The 21,871-nt window shown below is 41.7% G+C and overlaps 1 protein-coding gene and 1 non-coding gene across 2 annotated transcripts in view; one reads left to right on the forward strand and one right to left on the reverse strand.

Moving 5' to 3' along the window:
• LOC100076888 overlaps positions 1–21,871 on the reverse strand; it is a 45,490-nt gene that overhangs the window by 15,486 nt on the left and 8,133 nt on the right. Inside the window, exons 3-6 of the mRNA XM_007669299.3 lie at positions 18,990–19,721; positions 12,628–12,782; positions 9,800–9,883; positions 579–722 (exon numbers count right to left, since the gene is read on the reverse strand). Of these exons, the coding sequence (XP_007667489.2) occupies positions 579–722; positions 9,800–9,883; positions 12,628–12,782; positions 18,990–19,721 (1,115 nt within the window). The remainder of the gene's footprint in view (positions 1–578; positions 723–9,799; positions 9,884–12,627; positions 12,783–18,989; positions 19,722–21,871) is intronic.
• LOC114809564 lies at positions 5,668–5,805 on the forward strand. The gene has a single exon (XR_003757340.1). It is a non-coding gene; the product is annotated as a small nucleolar RNA SNORA7 (small nucleolar RNA).

Here is a 21,871-nt window from a genome sequence, read left to right on the forward strand (position 1 = left end):
AAATCAAATCATAAGGAGGCTAATTTTCCTCACTGGGGGCCTGCTAGGCTGAGTTCTCCCAGTAGAGGTGAAATCACCTTGCTGAAAGGGGCTGTGAAGCCAGGTCTGAAGTGCTGGGCAATGACAAATTCTTTGGGACCCAAATTTTCAAAATTTGGGATCATACGTATCAACTAGTTGACAGATACTTGACTGTTAGGCTGGGGCCAACAACCATTTAAGCAGGGTAGATTATTTTCTACTTGTAGGACTCCCTGAAGTGAAAGATGCTTGTAAATTGGGTCAACATTTTACACCTAAAAACCTGACCTAAAGAAAGAGAAAATTTGATTTTTATGGATATGCATATTCTTTAAAAAGAGTATCCTTAAAGAAATTCTGATTTGAGCCCCATATATGTATGGCATGTCATTTAGTATTCCTTACTCTCTAAGATATTACTTTTTGACCAATCATATTATTTTGTGACCAGTGGAAATATTCGGAGTCCAAGACAATTGCTTAGGAACTGATGCAAACATTTGGGTTTGCTATTATTTCTCTTAGTCGCGATTTCAAGAATATGCTTTTGACTTTACCTTGGGTCTGGCTGCATGACTTTGTTGTTCAAATTCTCATATCCAAACTGATTTAACATGGAGACAATGACCATGGGAGCCAAAGACTGTGCAGGTTTCGTAAACAAAGCATTGGTCCCAAAAACCATTGAGGAAAGGGGTGACCTGGAATAGATAAGACCAGTATTAGTCTCTCTTTCATGCACTACACCCAATCAATGGAATTTATTAAGTGCTTACCCTGCACAGAACACTCTACTAAGCGCTTGGGAGAGTATAACACAACAGAGTTGATAGACATTCCCTACCCAGCGTCACATAGTGGACAGAGCACAAGCCCGGGAGTCACAAGGTCATGGGTCCTAATTCCGGCTCCACCACTGGTCTCCTGTGTGACCTTGGGCAAGTCGTTTCACTTCTCTGTGCCTCAGTTCCCTCATCTGCAAAATGGGTAGTGAGACTGTGTGAACCCCACAGGGGACAGAGACTGATTTGCTTGTACCCACCCCAGCGCTTAGTACAGTGCCTGGGACATAGTAAGCGCTTAACAGATACCACAATTATTATTACCCACGAATTTACAGTCTAGAGGGGGATCATAAGTATTCACCAATAATTATTCCTGTAATTGCTAAGTGTTTACTATGCGCCGAGCACTGCACTAAACACTTGGGTAGGTACATGATGATCAAGGTGGACACAGTCCTAGTCCCAGGTGGGGCTGACAATTTAAGTGGGAGGGACAAGAGGTATTGAACCGCCAGGTAACCATTAAGGAAACTGATGCACAGAGAAGTGATTTGCCCAAGGTCACACAGCAGGCAAGCAGCAGAGCCAGGATTAAAACCCAGGCTCTTTGCCAGGCCTGAGCTCTTTCTGCTAGGCCCCGCAGTTTCCCCTTTGCCATGGAATACAGTTTGGAAACATGCCAGTCTGCATGGCAGGCAGCCACATATTCCTAGAAGCACTCAAATGAACCAATCTGGTGTAGAGTCTACAAAGAAGTGATACAGGTAGAATAGGAATAACATGAAAATCTTTTAAGTCTAAAGGGTCACGTAAAAGTAAAGTTTGATTCGATTTTATACCTAAACATTGTGGTTGAAGCACTTCCAAAGATCTGAAGAGAATGAGGTCAGCATCTTTAACTGGATTCTGGCCTATCCTGTCCCTTTGTTTGCCCCTTCCAAAACAATAAAAGGTTGAATCAAAACAACAAATGCCTCGGAGAAACACTGTGAGATGGTACAGGATTGAAAAGCAGGGCTATAAGGGACCAGAGTTCCCTTATCTCTGCCAACATGGGAAGTAAAAGACACACAGTAGGTGTTCGATAAATGCCAAAGGTCAAGGCAGAACAGTAAATACTTAAGCTAATGGAGAGAAGCCAGGCCACTACCAAAAAGCCAACATTATGGAGGAATCCTACCTCTCTAGTACCTGATCTCATACCCAGGATAAAAGCTGGAAATCAACTGTTTCGACACTTTTTTTGGAGAATAAAAATGCCAATTGATTGTATTATTGCAAACTCCACCAGCCAAATAGGTTCATGGAAAACTAAAAGAGATGAAAAGAAGCTTGGGCATGATTTAGACATAATGCTTGCTACTTAGTGTTCAGTCCCCTATTTCACTAACCTGATCATAAATTGTGAAAAGGGAAATAAATTAATTGGTAAAAATTGGGAAATCAAATTAAAAAAAACCCCAAGACAGGATAGTGTTTATTTAGGTAAGGCACACCACTCGCCGTCACTTGTCTTCTGAACCACCCAACCCCAGCCTGGAAGCAGAGGGTCCATGAGTAAGAATCCTCCTTCTTGCTCAGTGTCGCAGACAGAAGGAGGTTTGGAAAAGCAGTTGCTTAGAAGAGCCTGATTCATAGTCCTCCTTTGCCAATTCACCAATAATTAGGACCCAGAACCCATTATTATCAACAATAATGATGATGATTGTTATTATGTGCTTATTATGTATCAATCACTGTATTAAGCACTGGGGTAGATATAAGATAATCAAGGTAGATAGAGTCCGATACCCACATGGGGCTCACAACCTAAGTGGGTCAGGCTGCTGCAGGCAAGAGGAAAGCAATGAACTCTACAGGCACAAAGTTATTTTAACAAAGAACTTGAACTGAATTTTTAAAGAGTTGCTTTAAAATAGCTTAGGGCACCCCAGGCTATCATCTATATCAGTCTGACATTTTATTCATTCATCCACTCAATTCTATTTATTGAGCTTTTACTACGTGCAGAGCACTGTACTAAGCGCTCGGGAGAGTACAATATAACAATGAACAGACACATTCCCTGCCCACATCGAGCTTAGAGTCTAGAGGGGGAGACAGACATTATCAGAAATAAATTACAGATAGGTACATAAGTGCTGTGGGGCCAGGAGGGGGAATGAATAAAAGGAACAAGTCTGGGCGACGTAGAAGGGGGTGGGAGAAGAGGAAAGGAGGGCTTAGTCAGGGAAGGCCTCCTGGAGGAGATGAGCCTTCAATAATGCTTTGAAGGGAGGGGAAGGGGAACTCTGACTCCTTGATGGGGTGTTCCCACTCTGCTCCAACCCCAGTAACAATGAGCCGTTTGGATTTCACTAATCAGATAAACCATTACAGTCAGGGCTGAAAAGCTGACTCTACAGAGCTTAAAGTATTCAAAACTGAATGGGCAAAAGCATCCACCTTACCTCTGGCTCATTTCACTCTTAAAAGCTAGGAAATCTGAGTTAATTACAGAAAATGCATTGGACTTTGAAATAAGTTTAAAGGGTAAATGAACTCTGGGCAACACATTAACCAAAATATTTATTGGCGTCTTTAAAAATTCCAACTGATAAGGAAGCTCTAACGTGTAACGTTGAATTGTATTCTTCTTGGGTCAAACTGCAAGGGTTCAATACGCCTTATCTCATTCTGAAATAATAACTTTCAAATTGTGTGGAAGGTGAAGCTAATTGAAGTAACTATTTCAAAAGCTTCTGATGAGGAAATCTATTTTTACATTGGCGGAGGGGAATTATTGTTCGTTTCATCAGAAGGCTCTTGCCCAGAAGGTTTTGCTGCCACCCTATGGCCGAACTGAGTTAAAAATCCCATTGCTCTAGACAGCCCGAATGTGCACACCACTTACTCGGCTCTCTGGAAAAGAAAATCAGGACCCCTGGATAACTATGGGGTTCACAAACAAGGCCAAGGAAGCCACCCACTCCAGAAGACTGATCCAGGAAAAGAGGGATGAGAGGCCCAGATAGGAGAAACTCTCGTCCCAAGTAAATGGCATAGTGGTTAAAGCATGGACCTGGGAGTCAGAAAGTCATAGGTTCTAATCCTGGCTTCACCACTTATCTGCTGTGTGGCCCTGGGCACATCCCTTCACTTGTCTGTGCCTCAGTTACCTCAACTGGAAAATGGGGATTGAGACTGTGAGACTCACCTGGAACAGGGACTGCATCCAACTTGATTTGCTTGTATCCACCCCTGAGCTTAGTACAGTGTCTGGCACAAAGTAAGCACTTAACAAATATCATAATTATTATTACTAGAGTTGAAAGGCAGAATATTAGTGAGACTGGCAGAGACTGGGGATACTGCCATGCAAAATCCACAAAAGATGGGCAGCATCCAGCAGGACAGACTCCCCAAAAGGATTGTTTTGCAGGCCTACGAGCTACACTACCCTTGGGAGAATGATGCCTCTAAAGACCTAGGAATAGCACTCTGCCTTTGGGATGGCTGCCATGACTACAAAGATTAGAAACATCTTAGTGAGCACTACTCGAACTGCAACTCCAAAACAGTGGAGCAGGAAGGCGAACTGCTCATACCGTGGGATCAATAACTTGCCTGGTACCCAAACCACCTTCAGGAAGGCTGTTGCTGCTTCAACCAGCAGTTCCAAATCCATCAGTTACAATCTTATTAGAGGGTAAGCTTCTTGTGGGCAGGGATCATATCTTCTAACTGTATTACGCTCTCAGTCCAGTGCTCTGCACACAGTGTTAAATAAATACCACTGATTGATGAGCAACTGTAGGGTGACTCTTCTCAGAGACTTGGAAATCTGCCTCCTTTGGGTTTCTCGAGGAAACGTATTATGTGTCTTCTAATGATGTTTGGAAAATTGGAGGTTTACACTCTCCTGACCCTGCTAACATTTAATACTCTCTCCTTATCTCATATTGATAACGATGATGGCATCTGTTAAGCACTTACTATATGGCAAGCACTGTTCTAAGGGCTGGGGTGGATACAAGGTAATCAGGTTGCCCCACGTGGGGCTCGCAGTCTTAATCCCCATTTTACAGATGAGGTAACAGGCTCAGAGAAGTTACATGACTTGCCCAAAGTCACACAGCTGATAAGTGGCGGAGCCGGAATTAGAACCCATGATCTCTGACTCCCAAGCCCGGGCTCTTTCCACTAAGCCAAGGGGCTTCTCATATTCTCATACTTGCAAATAGACTTGTCCATTGAGGACTTCCAGTGCCAATCAATGTCCCACAGTTCTGGATGAAGGCCCAAACCAGGCTCTGGGAAAGATCCTTCATATCTGACAGATAATTACTTTCCCCACTTTCAAACTCTTATTGAAGGCACATCTCTCCAAGAGGTCTTCCCTAAGTCCTCTTTTCCTCTTCTCCTACTCCCTTCTGTATCACCCTGATTTGCTCCCTTTATTCATCCCTCCTTCAGCCCCAGAACACTTATGCCTTGTTTTAAGCTGTCACCTCTGACCCATAGCGACTCTAAGGACATATCTTTCCCAGAACGCTCCACCTCCATCTGCAATCATTCTGGTAGTATATCCATAGTTTTCTTGGTAAAAATACATAAGTGGTTTAACATAACTTTCTTCCGCGCAGTAAACTTGAGTCTCTGCTCTCGACTCTCTTCCATGCCGCTGCTGCCCAGCACAGGTGAAGTTTTGACTTGCTGCTGATTGCCTTCCACTCACTAGCTAGGAATGGAATGGGTGGGCCTCTGCTTGACTCTCCCTCCCATGGCCAAGACTGGTAGAGTACTGGACACTCCAGGTACCATCCTGAGAGGGGAGCATTTATGTATATATCTTTAATTTATTTATTTATATTACTGTCTGCCCCTCTCAGCGTCACACCTGGAGAGTTTCCAATACTCTACCAGTCTTGACTATGGGAGGGAAAGTCAAGCAGAGGCATATCCATTCCATTCCTAGCTTGGGCAGTGCCTAGAGAGTGGAAGGCAATCTGCTACAAGTCAAAACTCGTCTGTGCTGGGCAGCAGCAGCATGAGAAAGAGTCGAGGGTGGAGACTCAAGTTTACTGCACAAAAGGAGGCAATGGAAAGCCATTTCTATATTCTTACCAAGAAAACTCTACGGATACCGATTGCAGGTGGAGGTGGGGCGTTCTGGGAGAGATGTGTCCTGGGTGTCGCTATGGGTCAGAGATGATCCGACAGCATAAGTATCTGTCTCTCCTTCTAGACTATGAGTTCATTATGGGCAGGGAATGTGTTTAAAAACTCTATTATGTTGCATTCTCCCAAGGACTTGGTACAGTGCTCTGCACAGTGTACAATACTATAACCTTTATGACTACCTTTACGACTACTTCACGCTGCATCACTTTGGAGTTCCAATTTGAAACAATTGATCGATTATGTAAGATGGATCCTTCCTGAAGAGTCAGAGGATAACGGCACAAGGGATTACCCATGAAGGCGGTTAGTTTTACAACTGAGAAAGGATCCCCTAATGTCATAGGGAACTCATATTTATTTTCTATCCTGATCACATCAGTTCTTAAACAGAGGACCTCTTAACAAGAACACAGTCAGACCTTGACTTCAGATGTTTTAAGTTAAAGGGGATGGCACTGAACATTTCAAAATGTTTATGCTTTACAATATATCAGTGGCAACTTTACAACACTACCTACTTTCTGACTAGCTCCAGGTGAGCAGAGGCACACAGGAGCTGTAGGGAAATGGGGAAATAATTTTAAAACCCACGATTGAGGAAAGATGCAAGAGAAAGTTAAAAAGGGCCAAGGCAGTGGAGTGGGAGAAGCAGGGGATCAGGAAGCTGGAGGGATTTTTTTGTTTATATTTTGATATTTAAGTGCATAATAATAATAGTAATAAAAATGGCATTTGTTAAGTGCTTACTATGTGTCAAGCACTGTTCTAAGCACTGGGGTAGACTAAAGCTAATCAGGTTGGACGCAGTTCCTGTACCACATGGGACTCACAATCTTAATCCCCATTATACAGATGAGGTAACAGGCATAGAGAAGTGAAGTGACTTGACCAATGTCCCACAGCAGACAAGTGGCAGAGCCAGGATTAGAACCCAAGTCCTTCTGACTCCCAAGCCTGTGCTTAGACGTTGCATGAAGAGTTACCAGGGAAGGTAAAGAAGTACATTTTATTTCCTGTGAAGTAAATCAGCTCCCCTATTGTGGAACCTTTCTGACAATAGAAATACATTAATATTCTATGTTTCTTATCTGTAATTGAGTACATCATTCTGGATAATTCTGGTAAAGAGTATGTAATCTAAAGTCAAGAACTAATCCCTTATAGCATTGTTCTAAGAAAAATCAACATAAAACATTTCACCTTAAGATAAACACAACTGGTTCCTGAAAGTCTTTTACCTAAAAGAAAATATACACTTATTAATGGACTGAGTCCAACTTGATTACCTTGTTTCTACCCTGGATAGAGAAGCAGCACGGCTCAGTGGATAGAGCATGGCCCTGGGTTCTAATCTTGGCTCTACCACATGACTGTTGTGTGAGTTAGAGAAGTCACTTAACTTCTCAGGGCCTCAGTTACCTCATCTGTAAAATGTGGATTAAGAGTGTGAGCCCCATGTGGGATAGGGACTGTATCCAACCTGATTAACTTGTATCTACTCCAGCACTTAGAACAATGCGTGGCATATAGTAAGCACTTAACAAATATCATAATTATTTTTATTACCCCAGCACTTAGAACAGTGCCAGGCACATAGTAAGCACTTAACAAATACCATAAAAAAAAAAATCAGTGGATAAAAACAACTATGCCCGGTCTTCAGGATATGTGCAGCTGTCCCTAACTTTACAGAGGATGTGCACTAAGAAAAGCTGTGTAAAATGAACCAGCTAAAACTGGTTAGTTTCCAGACCATGTGATGACCACTTGTTGATCCTGTAAAATCAATGGTATTTGAGCGCTTACTGTGTATAGAGCACTGTACTAAGCACTTGGGAGAGTAAAACATAACAGAGTTGGCACACATGTTCCCTGCCCACAACGAGCTTTAGGTCCTATGAATTTGCAAGACAATCTAGGTAAAAGGTCATGGACTAAAAACTGAGACTTCAGCCCTCTAACATCTTTGTCTTTCTTAGAGGAGATTATCAGACTCAGACAAAGACAGAGGTAGCCCAAATGGTGGGTAGGGGTGGGAATCATCATAAGCTATAAGGATTGCTCATGAGAAGCAGTGTGGCTCAGGGGAAAAACCCCGGGCTTGGGAGTCAGAGGTCATGGGTTCTAATTCCAACTCTGCCACTTGTCAGCTGTGTGACTTTGGGCAAGTCACTTAACTTCCCTGGGCCTCAGTTATCTCATCTGTAAAACAGATTAAAACTGTGAGCCCTATGTGGGACAACCTGATTACCTTGTATCCACCCCTCAGTACTTAGAACAGTGCTTGGCACATTGTAAGCGCTTAACAAATGCCATCATTACTATTATTATTATTAATCTGCTTCAGCTTTTCACTAAAGAGGCAGTTTTAAGGAATTCTACTTACAGTGGATCAAATTACATACAATTCAGGTCAAACAAGGACTGTCTGTCAGCCAGTTAATCATATTTATTGAGCACTTACTATGTGCAGAGCACTGTACTAAGCACTTGGGAGAGTACAATATAACAATATAGCAGACAAATTCCCTGCCCACAGTGAGCTTACAGTCTAGAGGGGGAGAAAGAAATAGAAATAATTGAGCTTACCTCTAGAGGGGGAGAAAGAAATAGAAATAAATAAAATTACAGATAGGTACATCAGTGCTGTGGGTCTGGGAGAGGGCAATGAATAAAGGGAGCAAGTCAAGGTGATGTAGAAAGGTGTGGGAGGAGAGGAAAGGAAGAGATGTGCCTTCAACAAGGCTCTGAAAGAGGGGAGAGTAATTGTCTGTTGGCTATGAAGAGGGAGGGCGTTGCTGGACAGAAGCAGGATGTGAAAGAGAGGCTGGCAGTGAGATAGGTGAGACTCAGGTACAGTGAGAAGATTAGAAGACTAGAGGAGCAAAGCAAGCGGGCTGAGTTGAATTAGGAGAATAGCGAGATAAGGTAGGAGGGGGCAAGGTGACTGAGTGCTTTGAAACGGATAGTGAGGAGTTTTTGCTTGATGCAGAGGTGGATGGGCAACCACTGGAGGTTCTTGAGGAGTGTGGAAACATGGCCTGAACGCTTTTATAGAAAAATGATCTGGGCAGCAGAGTGAAAGATGGACTGGAGTGGGGACAGACAGGAGGCAGAGAAGTCAGCAAGGAGGCAGATACAGTAATCAAGGTGGGAGACGATAAATGCTTGTATTAACGTGGGGGCAGTTTGAATGGAGAGGAAAGGGTGGGTTTTAGTGATGCTGTAAAGTCGAAATGACAGGATTTAGAGATGGATTGAATATGGGGGTTTGAATATGAGAGAGGAGTCAAGGATAGTGCCAAGGTTATGGGCTTGTGAGACAGGAAGGGTGGTGGTGGTGGTGGGAAAGTCAGGGAAAGGACTGGGTTTGGGCAGGAAGATAAGGTGTTCTGTTTTAGATATGTAAGTATGAGGTGATGGCAGGACATCCAAGTAGAACTGTCTTGAGGGCAGGAGGAAATACAAGACTGCACAGAGGGAGAGAGATCAGGGCTGGAGATGTAGATTTAGAAATCAGCCACATAGAGGTGGTAGTTGAAGGCTCGTGAGCAAATGAGTTCTCCAAGGAAGATGGAGAATAGAAGAGGACCCAGAAAAACCTTGAGGGACAACCACATTTAGGGGGTGGGAGGCAGAGGAGGAGCCTGTGAAAGAGACTGAGAATGAGCAGCCAGAAAGATAGGAGGAGAACTAAGAGATGACAGTGTCAGTGAAGCCAAGGGTGGACAGTGTTTCCAGAAGAAGGGGCTCTCCAAGTAAAACATAACTAAGTGTAAAAGTGAATGGCTTCAATATTTTACAAGTTTACCTTACATGTACATACTTACTTCCGTTTGAATTTCAGTAAATCGGCATCAATGATGTCGGCCAAAGGAAGATTAAATAAACTAAAAGAAGCTTGAACGATGACCCTGAAAAAGAGAACATGACAAAAACATGAAATATAAGTGGGGAGGGCTGCATATAAGATTCATCCAAAACTCAGAAAATGCATTTCTACATTTACAGAAAGGAAGGCAGAGAAGTTTTGGGGTATTAAGGAGAGAAAATTGTTCCAACCTGATTAACTTGTATCTACCCCAGTATGGTTAGTACAGTGCCTAACACAGTACAGTGCCTAACACACAGTAAGCGCTTAAAAAATACCATTAAAAAATGTTCAATATGGAATCACTGGAAGAAGTTTGCTTTATAAAAGAGATTTGGGAAATAGATTAATGACAGGAAGCATTCTTGATGGTGCTGAAACTGATTCAGGATCTATTCATTTATATGGAATATTATATATATAAAATATACAAACAAATATAATTCAGATCTGTCCCTTGGTAAACAGTCGGGGAAATGTCTATAAGTGTAAACTGAGCCATGATAATATAGAAATAATTTACACATAGGAAACAATTTTCTAACAAATTTTTTCATAGTTTAACTAAAAACACATCAAGGGAATTCTTCCATTCCCTGATTGGGCATTATTTCCCTAACAAAATATGGAGCTACTATTTTCATTTGGAAAAATATATCAGCATACAATAAGACTCTGAATCCTGGGTGATACAGGGGCTATGTCCAATCCGCTGATATTGTATTTACCCCAGTGTTCAGTACAGTGCCTGGCACATAATGAGTGCTTAACGAATACCACAGTTATTAATGTGTTGTAATGTTCAGGTTAAAGGAATAGTTCACCATGTCCACTCTTCTGTTCCTGAAATAAGTAACAAGACCCTAGGAGGGAACACGTGATGACTGTTGCCCTCCTTGGAAAGGATCATCTGACATCCCTGACTTTTCCCCTCTACATCCATAAAGAAAGCTCTTTGTGGGCAGGGATCGAATCTACCAGCAATTACATTGTACTTTCTCAAGTGTTTAGTACAGTGCTCTGCACACCATAAGCATTCAAGAAATACCACTGATTACCTCACATAACCCTCTAGAGTCCATGCATGTATGCAAACCCCTCAGGAATCTGCACATATTTTGGCCTGTACAAGTTTTAGTGGGACAAATTCCATATTCTTAACACCCACTGTGTATGAAGGGTTTTTTTTTTGTTCGTTTTTAACCTACCATCTTTAAGATTCAGTGAGTTCTTTCTCATCCTATTGCTGTGGGACTTGGTGAACAACAACTCTGTACTTGTCCCTTTGTGATTTTATAGGCATTGATCATGTCCTATTTTAGCTTTTGTCTTTACAGATGAAGAGTCTTAAGCACTTAGTACAATGCTCTGCACATAGTAAATATTCAATTAATACCACTGATTGATTGAACTTCAGTCTACCCCAATATAAAAGTTTGTCCATACCCCTGACCATTTTGGTCATCTTCCTCTGTACCCTTATAGCTCTGTTACATAGCAGAGAAAGATACTTTCAAGAAAGTAAACTTTCCTTAATTTGCCCTTGTCATATAAAATTACCTCCTTAGCATACTGATAGTTATTAAAACTTCTGGTACCTCTTGTAAAAAACCAGAGTATCCCAGAAAAACAAGACTGAATTTTTTCTTTTGACATCAGAAAGAGGGGAAAAACAGAATCTTTAAAAATTTTCAAGAAGAAAAGGAAAAGATAGTGAGAAAAAAACTGTTTGAGCCAAGGTTAGTAAAAAATAATTTTATAATTAAAATTATTTTTTTAATTATAATTCTACAACATTTAGCAATTGCTATGTTTCAAATAAGATACTAAAATAACTCAACTCTCCTATTAAATTCAATATGTAAATATCTTTATGCCCTTGAGGTAAACAACTTCTGGCATTACAAAAGAGACAGTATTCAAACTGGCTTTTTCTGTAGATGCATATCTAAATAGAAATGTCCAGATGAGATGCAGGTCTGGGGTCTGGACATATAAGCAGATGTAAGGGTCACCCTCCGGGCTTAGTCTGGGAAGAGAGGAAGGGAAGAGGGGAAGGGAAAGGGGGAAGGAAAGAGGGAAGGGAAAAGGGAAAAGGGAAAGGGGAAGGGAAAAGGAGATGGGAAAAGGGGAAGGGAAAAGGGGAAGGGAAAAGGGGAAAGGAAAAGGGGAAGGGAAAAGGAGAAGGGAAGGGGAAGGAAAAGGAAAGATTAGCAAACTTTGTGCTATAACCGTTAATCAGGTGAAGTCCTTCAAGATGACCAGACAAGTGAATAGCTTTATCTAGGCTCCTGATCCACTGTCTTGATAGTTTAAAATCCATAAGGTGGAGGCAGATCAGAGAGGGTCACACAGGCACATCCGTAATCCAATCAAACACCTCTTATGCCAATCGCACCCCCATTGCATACCTGGGCCAGTAAAGGAGTTATAAAGGAGTTAAAGAACAGACTGTTACTGATCCAGTAGTTCTGCTCCTTAAGCTCCTCCACCCCAAGATCAAGGCTGTGAATCACAGTTTTGTGAGTCAGTTTAATCCCACAATGACTGTTTCCAACTGGACCAAGTGGCTCTGCCACTCAAGCAAGGATGGGTGGATCCTCTTAAAGCACACGTTTCAGGTCAGATTGTCCCGAATTGGTTCCTGGAAGTGATGTTCCCAAGTCTAACTATGCTGGTCAAAGAAAAGGATTTCTAAAATATAGAATGAACCTGTTCATATTTCAAAACATTTTTTATGACTGGTAAACAAACACGTGCCAAGGAAAAGGAACAAGTTTTACTTACATGTTAATGGTGAGATAAAGTCCCAACAAGTAATAGTGGTCCTGCCCAAAGATGAACATTACAGCTGCTGTTGCTCCTTCTACGTAGAAGGAATACAAGACCACCTTATAGTAACCGTACTTCTTCAGCCAAGAATGACTGATGAGCACCAGGCACTGAAATGGAAACCGACCGACCCACTATTAAAAGTGCATATAATGGTTTGTAATGATACTTGTGAAGTGTTTACCCTATGCTAAGCACTGAACAAAATGCTAGGGTAGATGCAAGTTAATCACATTGGACACAGTCCCTGACCTGCCTAAGTAGGTGGACTGAATCCCTATTTACAGATGAGGTAACTGAGGCACAGAGTAGTTAAGTGACTTACCCAAGACCACACAGCTGGCAAGTTCGTTTAGATTGTGAGCCTATTGTTAGGCAGGGATTGTCTCTATCTGTTGCCAAATTGTACAGTCCAAGTGCTTAGTACAATGCTCTTCACATAGTAAGCCCTCAATAAATACGAATGAATGAAAGTGGAGTCTGGATTAGAACTCAGGTCCTCTTACTCCCACACCCAAAGTCTTTCCACTAGATTACTTCCGGGAAACATCTAAATGAAACTCTCCAAAATGTGAATATCAGAGAATTAAATTTTCAGTGAGGGCTTCCTCCACCCTGTACTGGACACTATACTTGGACCAGGTAGCATCAGCATTTTAAGTCCAAGAGATGGTTACAAATCTTAATGGAAATGTCAACTGCAACATATCAGATGTTAGAATTGTTGTAGACTATTCCAAAAAGGAAAATTGCATTTCCACTGCCAAAAGGTCTACGGGGAAGCAGCATGGCTCAGTGGAAAGAGCATGGACTTGGGAGTCAGAGGTCATGGGTTCGAATCCCGGATCTTCCACCTTGTCAGCTGTGTGACTGTGGGCAAGTCACTTAACTTCTCTGTGCCTCAGTTACATCACCTGTAAAATGGGGATGAAGACTGTGAGCCTCATGTGGGACAATCTGATTACCCTGTATCTACCATAGCGCTTTGAACAGTGCTCGGCACATAGTAAGCGCTTAAATACCAACATTATTATTATTATTACTAAACAAGGCTGCCAATGAAGCTACTTGTTTCAGTGGTAAATTTGTAATGATTCTCATCATTTCACCTGGGCAAGACGACACACCACCATCAGCTAAAAATTAATCAATTTAAATGCTGATCATGGTAACATTAATGGGCTTAAACTCTTTAAAATAAAAATCCAAACATGGAAATTTAGAGATGAACTTTTGACACTCACCAAGTCTTTACAGTATAACAGAGGAGCAGTGTGATCTAGGGAAAAGAGCACAGGCCTAGATATCTAAGGATCTGGGATGAGGATCTGGGCTCTAACCCCAGCTCTGCCACTTGCCTGCTGTGTGACTTTCACTTCACTTCTCAGCTTCTTCATCTGGAAAATGAGGACTCAATACCTGATCCTCCTCCTACTTAGACTGTGAGCCCCATATAAGACAGTGTGTCCAACCTGATTAACTCGTATCTACCCCAGTGCTCAGAACAGTGCTTGACACAGAGTATGCATTTAAATACCATAATTATAAGGGAAAAATTCACTTCCTTCTTTGAAAGAGAAAGGAACAATCCCTAGTTTATGTTACTCCATGATGCTTCCTACCATTGGTTCTGATCCTTCTTTTGTGATTCAAATTGAAATTTCATTCTTGAAATTATTACATTTCTTACTGTCAGTAAAAACTTTAGTTCACATTATATTTCATGGAAAAGTTTTCTGCTGGGCCTCCTAGCCTGACTTCTTTGCTTTGAAGGAATGATAAATTCAATAAGCCATGTAATCCTAGGCATTTCTTGACCTTTCATTGCAATAGAAAGTTTTCTAGAAAACCAGCAAATTCAATTATATCTTCCTTGTGCTGCCACTAAAGGGCTGAAGATCTCCACTTTTTAAAATGTGGTATTGTGATATCCCCTTTTATACATGAGTGTATAAACTGCCAGAATTTGACAGTATTCAGAAAAGTGAAAAGGATGCAGGAGGATAGTGAGGATTTGCAAAAAGTAAAATAAGAAAAATCAAACATTTTTCCACTTGCTCCTTTGCCTTTCTGCCTAATAAATGTTGAATACAAGTAAATACCTTGCTTATCCCAACAGGCAGTTTGGCAGATTTAGCTACAAGAAATGATATTTAGTGGGCCTTCCGACTGGAAAATGACATTATAGTCAGAGACTTCAATCAGCATATTCAAAACGTGGTTAAAACCAACAAGCATCCTACAATTCCTGCCACACATGCATAGAAAGGCTGTCACTTGCTGAACTTTTGCATTTGTTTTCTACAGTCCCAGGCATTGTTTGTGTCTCCATCTGTCTCAATCTTCTCAAGGCGTTTAAGTGAGTCAACCCATTTCTAATTATTTTACATTTAAGTAGGTCCAGTTTGCTTCACGGGGCCTTTAAAGCATTTCTCCTGTCCTTCCCGATATGATTTCCCCACTTCAGCTCCCCAGACAGTCTAGCATCCTGCTTTTGGCCATTCTCCTTGCCTATTCCTCCCAGCAAAGATGTGAAGTGACAAGTATTGCTTTAAAGCTCAGGGGTTGATTTTGCTCTGAAGGTTAATTTTCTTGATCCTCTGCTGTCCTTTGATGTTAAAAATGTCACCTTAATGGCCTCAATAAAACTGTTAGAAGTCAGATGTGGAGTTTGGTTAGTAGAGTTCTCACAGCCATGAAGGAGACTGGACACTACAATAGCTCTACTACTATTTTACTGCCTCAAGTACTTAATGCAGTGTTCAGCACAGAGTGGGCACTCAACAAATATGTTTGAAGATTTTCTGTTCTGACTAAAATGTAATATGTTTAGGTGCTGTGCTGTCTCCCCAGAGTAAACTAATCTTTTTGGCTTAGTACTGTCAACTTTGCAGCTGAGGGGGGACCTTAACTGTGTGTAGACAGGTGCAGACTGATACAAGCTTGTGCTGGTTTACAATGAGTTAAGTCAGATTTTGCCCAATGTCTTGAGATGAGAGAGAGTGGGCCAGTGTTAAAGATGGAGTCTAATGCAGAGGGACAAGACTTCTCTGTGTACAGTACTTTTCAGTAGTGCACTAATATGCCATCACCCGCTTTACGCAGTTATACAGTGTGGCTTTCACCCTGGCCAAGAAAAACCAAGGTTGTCCATCCATCTCCATTTCACACAGAAGCTTACTACCATCGGTTTAATGGCACTCAATCACCTCTCCCCCCCAACCTTTCCACAGCTTGCACACCTCAATCCTCTAATGCCAAGCTACTAGCTGTATCTCGAAGTTGTCTCTTTTGCTATTAACTCTTGACTCACCCCCTCCCTCTAGCCTAGAACTCCCTCCTCCTTCATATCCAAAAGACCACCACTCTCTTCCTCTTCCAACTGCTACTAAAATCATAACTCCTCCATGAAGCCTCATTTCCCCACCCTATTTGCCACTCCCTATGTACTCCTTAAGCACTCCTTAAGCACTGTGATACTCACCTCACCCCACAGCCCCACAGCACTGCTTTACCCCCAGTGCTTTAGAACAGTGGTTGGCACACAGTAGGTGCTTAAAAATATCATAATTATTAAATCATCAGGAGTGGCATTTGGGCAATGGAGGGAGGTAAAAGGAAAAACCAGGATCTGAAAAGCCCCTATCCCTGCTCAAGCAAGTCATTTTTTAATATGACTTGAGTAAATAACTGTTTAAAATCCCACAGGTTAAGGTCATGCACCCAGAACCCAGGAATGCTGATTAGGAGGAATTCCAGACCCTAATTTTACCCTCAATTTTGTACCAATAAAATTAACAGAAGGATGGGCTCTATAGTGAACACTAAACCAGGGCATTGAAGATGTGGAATCAACAAGCTGTTCACTTTAATTATCAGCGTACTCAATCGTGCTGGCTTTTATTATTTCTATGTGGAAAGAAAAGCCCTGATGGAAGCTCAAAAAAAGCATGAAAAAACAGAACAGGAACCCAATTTAAAGGTGAGTACACACTATAAAGATGAATACATTTTATCTATAAAGACATAAATTAGGAGTTTGTCTTAGGCTGGCTCACTGCCAAATGTCCTGATTGGCTTGGAGATGGTTCCCAGACCATGACTGACTGGGAGTCTGAGCCAATGGAGGGGCTGGATTAGAAGGGCAAAGGAAGGGGAAAGAAGAAGGAGTCTCAGGAAAGAGGAGAAGAGAGCTGGAGAGGCAGGAGACCTCAGCCTGTAAGCCTGATGCTACCAGGACAGCTTGGGGAGAGAAGTAGCGTGGCCTGGTAGACAAAGCACGGGCCTGGGAGTCAGAAGGAACTGAGTTATAATCCTGAAACCTCCACTTGTTGCTATATGACCTGGACATTCTCTGTGCCCCAGTTACCTCATCTGTAAAATGGAAATTAAGACTGAGCCTCATGTGGGACAGCATCCACCCTGATTAGCTTATATCTACCCTGGTGTTTATCACCGGGCCTGGCACATAGTAAGAGCTTAAATAACCATTGAAAAAAAAAAGGATAAGCAGAAGAACTGCAAATGGAGAGTAAGTCTGACTACTTAGAAGGCAGGACCAGTTTCTGCAAAACATACAGAGTAAGTATGGCTGAGCATATCTGCTAGTGCAACATTATATAATAACGATCACATTAAGTGTAGCCAAGACCATAAAGCTTATGACATACACATTACATTCTCCCAAGTCTGAAGTTTTCAGCCAGTTTTTCAAATTGGGATGAGAATCTTTTTACCTTCAATGTCCCTTGGGCCTGTAAATTCCAAACAAAGCAGAAAGGACCCACATTGAAAATGTTTTTTGACCACTTCATTAACTCTGCTGATGTTGAACGTTAAAGATCCAGGGGGAACTGATCCCAAATTCCTGGATCCTCAGGCTAAAAGGATTGAAAATATAAATTGTATTTCTACCCTCTTTTTCTCCATCACCTTGCTTTCACCTTCCAATTCTGTTTTTATTGAATCCTCTTCATTATCACTTTTCACCATCATTCAAACTCCCCTGCTTTTAACATTTATAGGAATGCTTAATATATGAAAGAAAACATTAACTCTTTCAAACTAAAAAGTAATGCTGAGCTATTTGTACATCACCTCTGTAAATACTGTTATTTTTCTCTCTTTAGCCTGAAGAGTGCTGCACAGTCTATCTCAAAAATCAAGCCTATAGATTTCTAGGAAATAACCCCAAAATTGCTGGAGACTTTTTCAAAAAAGGATGATTACACAATTTAGGTATAAACACCCAGTTTCTTTCTGTCTTTGGAAGACACACTTTTGCAGACCAAAAAATGATGAACAATTACAATTCTACTACTGCTAAGAGTTCTAGATTGAGCTCTAGAAACTAAAGACTGAGGAAAATGCTGTCCTCAATTATTCTAATTAGTTTGATGCCCATGGGAAAACACTCCTCACAGTTGACCTTTCAGAGTTCAGAGCAATCTAACTTCAGGTATCGAGGGGCAGGGCATATCAGTCCCATGACAGTAATCCTTGGTGTTCATGGCACTGCTCGCCGCAAATGGCAACGGGCCAAATAAATGGCCCCACTATATTTTCATGGGCAGAGTATACAAGAACTTTCCTCTCAACATCACTCACATTCATGGATGGAATCTCACAACCAGTAGCATCAGCTTCTAATTCAAGGATTCTAGGGAACAGCTTGGCCTAGTGGAAAGAGCATGAGCCTCAGTGTCAGAGGACCTGGGTTCTAATACAGGCTTCACCATTTATTGCTGTTTGAGCTTGGGCAATACTGTACTCTTCCAAGTGCTTAGTACAGTGCTCTTCACACAGTAAACACTCAGTAAGAATGAACGAACTTCTCCATGCCTCCATCCCCACATCTGCAAAATGGGGATTCAATACCTGTGCTCCTTCCTATTTACACTGTGAGCCCCATGTGGGATCTGATTATCTTTTATCTGCTCCAGAGTTTGCTACAGTGCTTGGCATATAGCAATAGCTTAAATACCACCATAAATCCTTCCTTTAATTTCTTCTCTTCCCTTCTAGTTACAAACTCACAAATCAATCCTCAACATTTCCTTTTCCTCCTTCCTTCCTTCCAGAGATAAGTACTTTGAGGAGTTTTGAAAAATCAACTCCATTACCTAATGGCTAGAGTACAGAGTTCATTTTTAATGCTGGTGCTGTGACTTTGTGGCTGTTTCATAACCCTCCTGTAAGAATGTCTTTTATGTAATCTACTGATATCACTGAATTCTTCAATCTCCCCACAACAAAAACAGTGTTAACTCTTGTCCTGTTTCATCCCCATAAGAAAAGTCAAAAGCCCAGTCACATACCTGAGGGCAAATAAACCCTGCCCCATACATGATACTCCTCACGGAGGAAGAAAGAGCATCCTTAGGGATAAGGTTATCTGCAAAGATCATCATGAAGTTGCTGAAGAAGGCTACATGGAAGACCTGGAAGAAGTTCATTGCCAAAAAAAGCAAGAAGTTTTTCTGGGTTAAAATCTGCTTGGTCAGCAAGATGACTGACCCCCAGGAGAGCTCTGATTTGCCATCTGGGTTCGTGTTGTCTCCAGGGCTTTCTTTAAGCTCATACTGACTTGTGCTGTACAAGCCGGTATAACAGAGGCAGGCATTGGAAAGAGCAGCTACTACGACAGAGAAGGCCTGGAAATGAGGAAAGTTTTCCATATTGTCAGAGAAGAGGCCACAGAATAGGATGCTGGTAGACCCAACCAGTGATGCCACCTGGTTGTACTTAACAAGCTGAAGCCGACTTTCGTGTCTGGTGGAAATCTCTGCAAACAGGGCACACTGAGCCAGCAGCACAAAGGTCAGCATGCCATCGAAGGCACACAAGGATATCACCAGGTGAAGTCCACTGAGCCAGTCATTTTCATGATAATGTTTCCAAGGGAACCAAGGAAGCAAGAAGGCTAAGGCATACAATGGAGCTCCATATAAAATGGCCATCTGACGTCTTGAACAGCATGGAGCCTTGGAGTTGTCCTGAAGGTAGCCAAACAGAGGGTCATTAAAAGCATTCCAAATCATAAAGATTACCTGCAGGAAAAAGAAGAGAAAAGACAATTCTGAGGGAAAAGCACTGCTCAAAATTATTCCAAATTTTTCTGGACTTGACTAACAAAAATGAAAACATCTTTCACAGCCAGGAGAGTAGGTATGTTAAAATAGAAGGTGAACATCCAACCTGGAAACTCCTTGTGGGCAGGGATTGGGTCGACATACTCTATTGTATTATACTGTCCTAAGTGCTTACTAGACTGCTCTGCACACAGTAAGCACTCAATAAATACCTTTAATCGGTGGATAGAAATGGACCAAAGTGGCACTATTTGTTCATCTCCACAAAGTTTTCATCAGGAACAAACAAGTGTTCTAAATTTTAATAATGTTGACACATTTCTTCCTTTCCTCGGGAATAACAATCCAATTGTCATGGTAGTAGAGGCAAAATTTATGAGTATTAATGCATCTTGGATGGGGCTTATTGTTGGGACAGAGGAGGAAAGTATAATTTATACCAATTAAAATAGTGTGCAAAGTTTGTGAACTCAGATATGTCTACGCAGTAACTGTAAAAAAAATTATTTGACACGATTCATGCCAAGTATACAGCTGAAAGAACCTTTGCCTAAAATAAATAGTGAGTGATGATCTCAAAGCTATAAACTCTCACTGAATGGATAAATGCTATCTGAAAGAACAGAACGTGGAAGTAATCCCAAGTACAGAAATATTGATAAGGTCATTCATTCGTCAGACTTGCTATATATGGAAAAGATGATTGTATCCAAGAAATGACCTCATGCATACTGGGCCACTACCTACCAATAAAACAAGTATCATGGCTAAAGATATGCTCCTGGCTTGTTATTTCCAAGAACAAATCATTTAACTGCAACCCTTCACCACATCTGGCTGATCAACAGACATGATAAATTGCTGGGAAAACTCTGTCTAGCTAGGTTCCTCCCCTTGGCACAGAACTGGAGGCAAAAGTAGGAAACAGCTTTGGTGATGGTAAGGGTTTGTTGTCTCTGCAGTGAAAACCATCACCTGGAGAGTGTTGTTATTCTAAGACAGATATATCTCTGCTCTAGCAATCCCAGTTAGCCATCCAGACAGACATCAGGTTCTTGAGTGAGGGGTTAGGTTGAGCCCCTGCTTGCAATCCCCCCAACATGTCTAAAACATGGCCCTGTAACCCAAGAGTTAGATCTGGGGGGAGCCTCTTTCCTTCTCTAAAATCTCACACTTACTCTTATTTCCAAGATCTCTCTACATGGATGTCCCACTGGCAACTCAGCTCTACATGTCCAAAACTGAACTTCCCACCTTTCCTCCCAAATCCTCTAGCTCCACCTAACTTCTTCATTAGTTGAGATAACCACCATCTTCCCCATCTATGAATTCTGCAACCTTGGTGTGACCCTCAACTCCTTCTGTTTCAACCTATCAATGGTATTTATTGAGTGCTTATTGTGTTCAGAACATTGTACTAAAACCTTGAAAAACTACACTACAACAGTGTATTGGGCACATTTCTTGACCACAGAGAGCTTACAGTTTAGTGAAGACTAAACTAAAATAATTTACGGACATGTACATAGGTGCTGTGGGGCTGAGGGTGGAGTGAATATCAAGTGCTTAAAGGGTACAGATTCAAGTGGATAGATGACGTGGAAAGGGAAAAGAAGGTTTAGTTGGGGGAGGCCTCTTGGTGGGGAAAGCAGTGGTTTGTTGTATATGAAGGGGTTGGGGTAGTGGTGGGGAGTTCCTGCTAGAGGGAGGACAAAGACAAGGGGTTGATGACAAGACACAGAATGAGATACACTGAGTAGGTTGGCATTAGTGAAGTGTGCAGGTTGGGTTGCAGTAGAACACGAAGGTAAGGTAGGAGGGAGTTGACTGCCTTATTGATTGATTGCCTTAGATTGCAAGCTTATTGTGGACAGGGAATGTATCTCTTTGTTGTACCATATGCTCCCAAGTGCTTAGTACATTGCTCTGTATGCAATAAGTGCTCAGTAAATACCATTCATTGAGTGATTAAAGCCAACGGTATGGAGTTTCTATTTGATGTAGAGGTTCTTGATTGGCAATCACTGGAGGTTCTTGAGGAATGGGGAAATGTGGACTGAGCATTTTTTTAAGAAAACTGATTCATTCAATCATATTTATTGAGTGCT

This window comes from Ornithorhynchus anatinus, chromosome 2 (assembly GCF_004115215.2).
Source record: "Ornithorhynchus anatinus isolate Pmale09 chromosome 2, mOrnAna1.pri.v4, whole genome shotgun sequence".
Classification (NCBI taxonomy): domain Eukaryota; kingdom Metazoa; phylum Chordata; class Mammalia; order Monotremata; family Ornithorhynchidae; genus Ornithorhynchus; species Ornithorhynchus anatinus.